Raw genomic sequence first — 10,599 nt, 5'->3', positions numbered from 1 at the left:
ATAAAAATGTCATATTTTTGTTGGTAAATCAAATCTTTGGTTAAAAATAACCTTATCTGTTATAAATTCATATTTTGGAATTAAAAATTCAACTGTTTGGTTAAAAATGGGCTTTTTTGATAATGATTCAACTATTTGGTTAAGTTTAATTTTTTTACTCAAGATTCGTCTCTTTATTGAAAATTGAACTATTTTAGTAGAAAAGCTTTCTTTTTTTTAGTTGAAAGTGAATTCTTTTTCATGGAAAATTCTACTATTATATTTTTGGTTTAGAATACATATCTTTTTTATTAGAAATTTAAAAAAAATTAAAAATTTTGATGTAAATTTAATTTAGTTTTTATATTTTGTATATTATTCTCGTGTAAAAATTCAAATTTTCGAATAAAAAATTAAACTGTTTTGTTAAAAATTGACTTTTTTCTGAATGATTCAACTATTTGGTTGAAATTTAATTTTTTAATTAAAATTTTTATCTCAGGTTCGAAAATTCGTCCTTTTGGCTTGAAAATTATTTTTTTTTTTTAGAAATGGTATCTTTTTTGGTTGAATATACAAGTCTTTGTATTGAAAATTAAACTATTTTGGTAGAAAGCTATATTTTTTGTTCAAAAATGAATTCTTTTTCATGGAAAAGTACTTGGTTGAAAGTTAAACTATTAAGCTATTTTATTGAAAGTTAACTTTTTGTTGCAAATTTATATTTTCGTGTTGAAAATTCAAGTGTTCTACTTAAAATTGGTCTTTTTGGGTTAAAGATTCAACTATTAGTAGAAAATTTAACTATTTGCGTGTAAATTCAAGTATTTTATCAAACATTCTGTTTTTTTTTTCGTTTCAAATTCAACAATGTGGTTGCAATTATTTTTCTTTCATGACTGCATAATCTTTCTTGGTTTTTATTCTTTGTTCTTGGAAAATCAAGTATTCTGTTCAAAGGCTATCATTTTTGTTAAAAATTTCAACTCTTTTGATGAAAATTAGTTTTCTTGTCCAGAAAGTTCGTTGTTTTGGGTTGAAAATTCGTTTTTGGTGGGGAAATCATATTTTTTGGTTAAAATTTAATTTTTTAGTTAAATAGTCATCTTTTTTCATTAAAATTTAACTATTTAGTTGAAATTTTTGATTTTACAAATTACTTGCTTGAAAGTTAAACTACTTTGTTAATTTTTTTCGAAAATTGAGTCTTTTAATTGACTATTTTATTTTTGATTAAAACTCGATCCTTTTTAGTTGAAAATGCATATATTTTGTCACAAATCCATATTTTTGCGTGGAAAATTAATCATATTAGTTAAAAATTCCATTATTTTAGTAGAACGTTCAACTATGTGGTTGAAAATGAAGTGTTTTGTTAAATATTTATATTTTCGGGTTTAGAATTCGTTCTTTTGGCTTAAAAGTTCGTCTTTTTAGTTTCACAATTCATCTCTTTTGGTATAAATCTAAACTTTTTTGGTTGAATATGCAACTTTTTTGTTGGCAATGAAACTTTTTTTTTTAATAACATTTTTGTTAAAAAATCATAAAGATTTATATTTTTGGGTTCAAAAGTCGTCTTTTTGAATTGGCAATTCAATAGTTTCATAAAACAGCGAGCTGTTTGGTTGAAAATTATCGTTTTTGGTTGAAAATTCAACTGTTTTGTTGAGAATTTAAATTTTTGATTTCAACATTTATCTTTGTTGGTTGGAAATTTAACTTCTTGGTTAAAAATTCAACTATTTTGTTAAATAATCTTCATCTGTTGCTTAAAAGTTCAGATATTTGTTTGAAAATTCATCTTCCTTGGTTGAAAATGTCATTATTTTGTTAAATAGTCATATTTTTTGGTTAAAATTATACTATTTGGTTAAAATACGTTGCAAAAATTAATTTTCTTGGTTAAAGATAGCTTTTTTTTTGTCAAAAAATTAATTATTTTATTGAAAATTACATTTTATTTTGAATATTTAACTGCAGTTTAGAAAAATTACCTTTTTTGCTCGAAAATTCTATAGTTTGATTTAAATTTTTGTTCTTTTTTTACTGGAAATCTTTTTTCGCTGCAAACTTGTCTTTTTTGTTTGAAAAATTATCTCTTTTGGTAGAAAATCCAACTATCATATTGAGCGTTAAATATATTTCGACTTCAATTCTGAGGAATATGGTACCTACATTAATTTTCTGAAAACAATTCATTTCCCTATTTCCTCCGTTTTGAGACCATATTGTTCTGTAATTTAATTGAATTTATGCAACTTTGAAATAATTAAAAAGAAGATAGGCAAAATTATTATTGAAAGATGCATTTAATTATTCTTCGCGGGTAAGAAATAAACTAAAATTGTTAATAATTAAAATATTGAAGACGATCTGTCGACGTGGTGGTTCGTGGTTTGCCTCTTTCGGCCGACCCCGTAACAGCGGGACAAAATTGTTCAACATCTCTGGCCATGTCAACCACCCCTGCACTGTTGAGGAAGAAATGTCGATTCCTTTGAGGGAACTGATCGACAGGCATGCAGGTGGCGTAATCGGAGGCTGGGATAACCTTTTAGGTGTGATTCCTGGAGGATCTTCGACGCCTATCATTCCTAAGAGGTATTTTCAAAGAAAGCATTTCAAATCATAAAAAAAAGAAAAAAATCTTCAATTGGGAAATAGTGGTCTACCATTTCGCCACATGGTGCCGAAAAATGGATTTAGAAAGAGTAGGTACAATTTTAAACATGTATTTTAATTGTCACATAAAAGTGTCTTTATGATTGGTTTGTGAAGTATAAAAGAATGATTAAATACTAAAAACAAATATTCAGCAAAAACAAATAGTTTTAGATAGAATTTCCATCTTATACAGTGAAAAAAACACATTTTTGTGAGTTTCAATGCATTTTAAGCTTAAGTAAACTTTATTTTAATGCATGTAGCATTAAATTTCATCCATATTATGCCTAGAATACGAATAATAGACGACTCGAATTTAAATACGAATTCTAACCTAACTTTAAGATCAGATTTTTAAATAGTAAATATTTTATGTATAAATTAATAAAAATTTACTTTGAGTTCGTTTTTGCTTCAAAATAATTCCATTTAAGTTTATAATCTTTTGAAAATCACAAGAAAGAGAACAATAATTGTTTTTTTATAAAAATATTTCTGTCAAAAAGTGTGGTTTTTCACTGTATAATATATAAATTCCATTTGAAACACTTTGTTTCCGATAAAAACTTATTTTTATTATTCAATAAATACTTTAAACTAAAAAAAATGGTTAAAACACTTTTATGCCCAAATTAAGATGCATCTTTAAAATCGTGCCTATTCTTTCTAGTTCGAATTTTTGTCACCAGGTGGCATATCGCGGTTTAACCATTCCCCATAAAATGAAACTAGTTTGAGAAATTAAATTTTAATCAGCTCGACTTATTTTTTATTTTGACCGGGAATTTTACAAATTTTGAGAAGAAAAATCTGTTCAAGTTCGATTTTAACAGTTTTTAAAAATAATTAGTTGAATTGTTATCTTTTTCAATTATTTTAAGCTTGTATTTTTAGTTTGAAGAATTTCAAAATGCAATCTTGAAGATTTAAACAATTGAAAATTAAAAGCACTTGAATTTGAAAATTTGGAATAAAAAACATTTTTATTTTATCAACTGTAAATAAGTATAAATAAATTATTTTAAAAATTTATCTCTACTAATCAGTGCTTATTAAAAAATTTTTAAACAAAATTTAACTTCCATTTAATACAACAAAATTGTAATTAAAAAACAAAATAGCTATTTAAAAGTAAACAAATTGAAACTGAATTGTTTGAATTTTGAGGTATAAATAAAAATTTAAATTTTTGCAGATTTCAAATAAAAAATTTGGAAGCTTTTTAAATTCTTTTTTTCAAAAGGATTAAAAATATTCTCTTAAGATTCCTAGGAAAATTGAAAATGATTTTTCATTTTTAATAATTATTTTAAGAGAATATAAAAAAAGATTTCCAAAATTGTCAAAAGAGAATATACAATATTTTAAAAGATATTTATCGACTTTTTCCTACAATTTTTAGAAAATCCTAGAAATTTAAACAAATTTCTTTAAAATATTCCAGATTCTCTTTCGTCAATTTTTGAAATCCTTTGAAATTCTTTTAAATACTCCCTTAAAGTAATTATTCAAAAGGAAAAATAATTTGCAATTTTACTAGGAATCTTAAGAAAATTATTTTATTCTTTTGAAGCCTTTCGCAATTATTGAAAAGTTTCTAAATTTTTCATTTGAAATCTGCAAAAATCTAAATTTTTTTGATTAATTTAAAAAGATATTTGAAAGTTCTTAAACATTTTGTAAAAATAATTTTAATTTGAAAAAATTTAAAACAACTTCTAGATTTCTGAAGATTTTAAAATAAAATTTTGAAGCTTTTCAAGGATGCTTGAACGATTTTAATGAAAATAATTTAACTTCTTATTTAAGAAGCGATGAGTTAAAATTTTCTTAATTTTTCAATTTTTAATGTTTCTAGCTTAAAATTGCGTAAAATAATACAATTTTGAACATTTTAAAGTTCATTGATTGATTGTTCAATTTAGAACTGTCAAAATGATAACGTGGATTTTTATTTATCGTACTGAATTTGAATCTTCGAACTCAATCATTTATAAAGTTAAATATTCTAAATTTGGCTGTTTATCTGCATTTCATTTAAAATTGTACAATTGAAAAGTGTAAGTACCTAAGTTCCATTTCATGCGTATAAATTATTGAGCCTTTGAATATAACATTTTTTAATTTATGAAATTCAAGCGTTCCACTTTTAGTGCTTTAATGTGTAGTTTATTTTTGTAATACTTCAAATGGAAAAATGTTTAGTTTTAGAGTTCAAATTTTTCAAGTTTATTGGCCGTGAGAAATGTTTGCAATTCTAATTTTGTTCCAGTGTCTGCGACACAGTTTTGTTGGACTTTGACGACCTCGTTAGAGTGCAGAGTTCTTTCGGTACAGCTGCTGTAATCGTCATGAATAAGCAAACCGACATAATTAAGGCAATCGCTCGTCTCATCAGTTTTTATAAGCACGAGTCCTGCGGACAGTGTACGCCCTGTCGCGAAGGAATTTCCTGGATGTACAAAATCATGAAGAGGTAAGCAGTATTCTTAATTCATGGTAAAAAATCGCGGTAAAGTGCATCGTGGGTATCCCATGCCCCAGCGTATTTAATCATGTATTGTTTAACCCCTATTGAATATTTTGTCACAATAAAATTATCAGACATAGTTTAAGGTATCTTTTATAAGGTAGAGTTGATTTTATAGCCATTCATTTATTTTAAGTTTGTTTAAAAAATTAATGAAAAAAAAGTAAAAAAATGGGTTGTTTTTTACCTAAAAATTCATAATTCACGCAATTTTAATTATTTTAACCTCAAATTTTATGACTATACTTTTGAAATAGTGTACTTTGTTAAAAGAATATTGCAACATGAGTGCTTTCAAAAAAGGTATTTACTTTCACAGTTGAAAAGTCAATTTTATGATAAAATGATGAATCAGATTTTGTTTGCTTTTAAATCGATTTATTATTATAACAGTTGAGAAACTTTGGCATGTAATACTAGAAAAATACAAGAAATTGAAAAAAGACACATATAAAACTCTAGTAACTACTCTTGCATGACGGGCTGCCGTAAGTTATAAGCCATCTACAAAGAAAAGAAGTATGAAAAAATCGAAAAAAATAATTATTTTATTTCATATGATATACTTACGTTAGAAAGTAAACAAAAAAATTTGCTCCTAAATTACTTTTTCGCTCACTATGTGCACACTGGGTGTTAGATACCCCACGATTTTTTTACCAGCAGCTGCTGCTAAGACTGACGCTTGACGCAGTTTGATAAGCGACTTTACTTATAGTTAGTATCTCCAACTAAAGCTAGATGACGACACTTACTCAATTTTTTCGAATTAAGTATGGTTTATAAGAGGTTGAAAATAGCTTGAGGTCTCCGATACCCGCAATGCACTTTAATGGTGAAATTACGTAAATTGACTAATTTTTGGTTTTCCTTGATCATTAATATTCAAAATTCTACATTTTAATCTTGTAATAGTTCTAACATAGAATCTTTTAAAAAAGGAATAAAACAGTATTTCTGATAGAAATGTAAAATTTTCAAATTTATTAATTTATTTTAAATAAAAAAATCCCTTTTTTTGTTACAAAAGATGGATTTTTAAGAAAATAATTAAATTTGTAGCATAATAGATGTATTTTCAACCTAAAAAGATACATCCCTTAACAGAAAAGTGTCATAGTTTATATTTCAATAAAAAAGATGAAATTTGTAAAAAAAAGGATTTTAAAAGCAAAAAGACGAATTTTCTACCATTAATGATTTTACAGTCAAGAAAGAAATAAAAGTTTATCTAAATTGTTGAACCTTCAAGCTGAAAGACGAATTTTCTCTAAAAAAATTGAATTTAAAACAAAAAATATGTCTTATCAGCAAAAACTTAATTTTTCACGAAAGTAATGCATTTTTACCCAAGTAAAAAAATTTTCAAACCAAGAAAATTATTTTGTTACCAATAATGGAGAATTTTCAATTAAAAAAGATCAATCTTTAAAAAATGGAAAAGTTACATTTTCGGTTAATAAATTCATTTTAAACAAAAAAAGTATTTTCCACTGAACAATTCTTTTACCCAATTAGTTCAATTATTAATTAAAAAAAGATTAATTTTCAGCTAAATATTTGATCTTTCAACCAAAGAGATGTATTTTCAACTAAAAATATACATTTTAAAAAAAAGATTCCTTAACGAAGTGATTCAACCAAATCTTTCAAACAAAATAGTTGAATACTCAAGCAAAGAAGAATAATTTTGAACTAAAAACTTGCATTTTCATAAAAAATTCTACTAAAACAGACGAATTTTTAAATCAAAAATATAAATTTTCAAAAAAATACTTGAATTTTCTGTTAATAGACATTTCAGTTGACTTTTCATGATCAAAATATCGATTTTTAAATAAAAAATAAAAGAAATAGATTGTTGAATTTTCTGTTCAATAGTTGCATTTTTATCCAAAAAAGATTAAATTTCTCTTAAAACAGATGAGGTTTTATTAATTTTTAAAAATAGTTAAATTTTCATCAAAAAAACGTTCTATTTGACTTTTCAAGATCAAAATATGAATTATTTAACAAAAAAAAAAGTTTCTACGAAAAAATAGAATTTTCAGTTCAAAACGGCGAATTTTTTCAACCAAAATGGATGAATTTGTAACAAAATGGATGAATTATCTACCAAACAGTTGCATTTTTATCAAAAAAAGGTTAAATTTGTTCTAAAACAGATGAATTTGAAAAAAAGGCCAAACTTTTTTTTAAGATGAACTTTCACCCAGAAAAGATTTCAGTTCATTTTTCAATACCAAAATATAAGTTTTAAACAAAAATTAAATCTTCTATGAAATAGTTCAATTTTCAACAAAATAGTTTAATTTTCAACCAAACAGTTACATTTTTATCTAATGAAAATTCTGCTAAAGCAAGTGAATTTTGAAATAAAAAACACAAAGTTTCAAAAAAGAGATGAATTTTCCACCGAACTGTTGCACTTTTATTCAAGAAAGATGAAATTTGTTCTAACTTTTTGAATTATTATGAAAAATGGCTGGATAACGAATTCAAGCTTTCTTTTTAGTCTTTAAAAAAAGTAAAAGTAAAAAGTAAAAACTTTATTTTCCGACTCAGGTAGTTATTAGAGAAGTACTTTAAAGAGAAAATATTTCTGAGTTATAATAGAAAATTTAGTTGCATAGTTTATTGACAAAAGTTATTTATTATTTTTTTTAAGATTCATCATTTTAATTAAAAATTCATGTCTATTTGAAAATGTAACCACTTTGTTGAAAATCATTTTATCTCTTTTTGGTGAAAATTAAACTATTGTGTTGAAAATTGATATTTTGCATTTAAAAATTGAACTATTTATTTCAAAAATTCATGTAGTTGAAAATTCACCGTTTCAGTTCAAAATTCATTAGTTTGGTTGAAAATTAATTTTTTTAACTTTAAATTTAACTATTCCATTTGCAGTTGAAAACTGATTTTTACTAGTTCAAAATTTAACAATTTGGATGAAATTTTGTCTTTTTAAATTGAAAATTAAACTATTTTGTTGAAAATTCAGATTTTTATTAAAAAATTTTTTTTTAATCTGAAAAAATTTAAGAACATTTCAAAAGATTACACAAAGATTGAAGAAAGCTTTCACAAATATTTAATTCACAAAGATTTCAAATGATTTCAAAGATTTAAGGGATTTCAAAGACGAATTATGTTAGGAAAAAATTAAGAATTTGTTTATTTATGCTTCTGCTTTCTTTAAAAATTGCTGGCCAATAAAATATAAAATGACTATTTTTTTACATCTGTAACAAGCATTTATTTCAATATTTGACGTAAAAAAAAGGAGAGCTGGACAAAATTTGCTTCTTTACCTAGAAAAGACTTTGACTTTCGTCCCTAAAAATCGCTGGACTTACTGAAAATCCTCGAAAATTCGTAGAAATACTGTGGAATCTTTTGATATCTCTACAAATATTTTAAAAGCGTATTAAACCCTTTACAAATTATTAAAACCCTTTGAAATCCTCTGAAATCGGTAGATATACTTTAGAATCTTTGAAATCATTTAAATTTTTTGAAATCTCATGAAATCATTGAAATCCATCTATATCTTAAAAAATGTGTTAAAATCCTTTAAAACCCTTGGAAATATTTTCAAATGTTTTGAAATCCCCTCAATGAATCCCCAGAAATTCGTGGAAACCGTTTTTCGTTCCATAAAACCGTTAAAATTCCCTCGAAAACATTCGATATTCCTTAAAAACTTCTGAAATCCAGTAAAATTTCTGAAAATCTGATGAAACTCTTGAAGTCTTTTAAAATCTGGTAAAATGTCTAGAAAGATTGAGATTCATACTGAATTTTCACTATGTAATTTCTTCGAACTCTTGAAATCTTTTAAAATCATTTGAAATCCCCTTGAAATCGTTTGAAATCTCTTTAATTCCCTTTAAATCTTCGAAATCTCTTTAGAATTTCCTGACATCGTTTAAAATGTGTGAAAATGTTTCGGTCCCAAATGAAATCCTTTGAAATATTAAGAAAGCCTCTAAAAACTAGTTGTTTGAAAATTTATGTGTTTTGTGAAAAATTCGCTTTTTTATGTAGAAAATTAATCTTCATGTTTGAAAATCTTTTGTTTAAAAATTCCTATTTTCGGTGAAAAATGCAAGTAATTCAGTTAAATATGTATCATTTTTCATATTTCAGGTTGAAAATAAAATTAATTGGTTGAAAGTTAAACTCTTTTTCTTAAAAATTAATTTTGTTTTAGTTGATTCATAATTTTAATTAAAAATTCATTTTGTTTGATCGAAATATGAGAAATATGATTTTGTTGAGTATTTGTTTCTTTTTGGTGTGAAACTTATATTGTTTTTTAAACTGAAAATCTAACTATTTTTTCAATTGAATATTCCATAATTCGAGATAAAAATTAATCTCTTTGTTTGAAAATTCATTTTTTGATTAGAAATGAAATTATTTCAATTTTTCGGTTAAAAAAAATAATTATTTTTAGTTGAAAATTCATATTTTTTGTAGAATTTATCATTTTTTTAGTTGAAAATTCACCACTTTGTCTGAAAATGTAACTATTTTTTTGAAAGTAAATTTTTCTTAAAGTTTTTTTTTGGTGAAAAGTAATTTTTAAACTGAAAATTTTACTTTATCCAATTGAATATTCGATAATTTTAGTTGGAAATTTTATTGTTTAGTTGAAGATTAATTTTTTGAACTTAGAAATTAATTATTTAAATTTTGATTGACAATTTATCTTTTGTAGTAAAAATTAATTTTGTTCGAAATTCAACTATTTCAGTTGAAGTCTCGTCATTTTAGTTGAGAATTCATCAGTTACTAGGTTGAAAATTAAACTACATTTTTGCAAATCCCTTTTTTTGTTGTTAAAAATTAATGTTTTCAACTAAATGTTTAACCATTTCATTTTTTATTGAAAATATAAATTGTGCTCTATTTTTTGTTTATATTTAGTTTTCGTTTAAAATGACAATTTTTCTATTTTTAATTATTGCAGACTCATTGATGGAAATGCCCAGACACACGAAATAGACATGCTTTGGGAATTGACGAAGCAAATAGAGTTGCACACAATCTGTGCGTTGGCAGACGGAGCAGCTTGGCCAGTACAAGGGCTCATTAGGCATTTCAGACCGGAAATTGAGTCGAGAATTCAAAAATACAAGGCAGCCGCCGCGGTTTGAAGTTGCGGAGGAATTAGAATAAATGAAACTGATTAACAAATCGAAAAATCTAGAGAGCTGTATTTATTTTCAGTGTATATAGAAGAGCTAGTAGATTTTTTTCGACAACACATTTGATTTTTCACCTCACGAATTTGCTCTTCAACTCTGTCTCTATGTTCGAACTTCCGTCATTTGGAGGTTTGTTTAATAAACACAAACTTAAGGATTTCCCTGATTTTGTAAAAGTTTGTACAGTAAAGACAAATTTTTATTTTA

At 24.9% G+C, this 10,599-nt stretch overlaps 1 protein-coding gene across 1 annotated transcript in view; it reads left to right on the top strand.

Annotated features, from left to right (window-relative positions):
- Window positions 1-10,599, top strand: part of LOC117167196 (NADH dehydrogenase [ubiquinone] flavoprotein 1, mitochondrial-like) — an 18,120-nt gene extending 7,521 nt beyond the window's left edge. Inside the window, exons 4-6 of the mRNA XM_033351929.1 lie at window positions 2,351-2,583; window positions 4,919-5,122; window positions 10,155-10,599. Of these exons, the coding sequence (XP_033207820.1) occupies window positions 2,351-2,583; window positions 4,919-5,122; window positions 10,155-10,341 (624 nt within the window). The 3' untranslated portion in view covers window positions 10,342-10,599. The remainder of the gene's footprint in view (window positions 1-2,350; window positions 2,584-4,918; window positions 5,123-10,154) is intronic.

This window comes from Belonocnema kinseyi, chromosome 2 (genome assembly GCF_010883055.1).
Source record: "Belonocnema kinseyi isolate 2016_QV_RU_SX_M_011 chromosome 2, B_treatae_v1, whole genome shotgun sequence".
NCBI lineage: Eukaryota > Metazoa > Arthropoda > Insecta > Hymenoptera > Cynipidae > Belonocnema > Belonocnema kinseyi.
The sequence above is the reverse complement of the archived record's forward strand: the minus strand, read 5'-3'. Positions and strand labels throughout refer to the sequence as shown.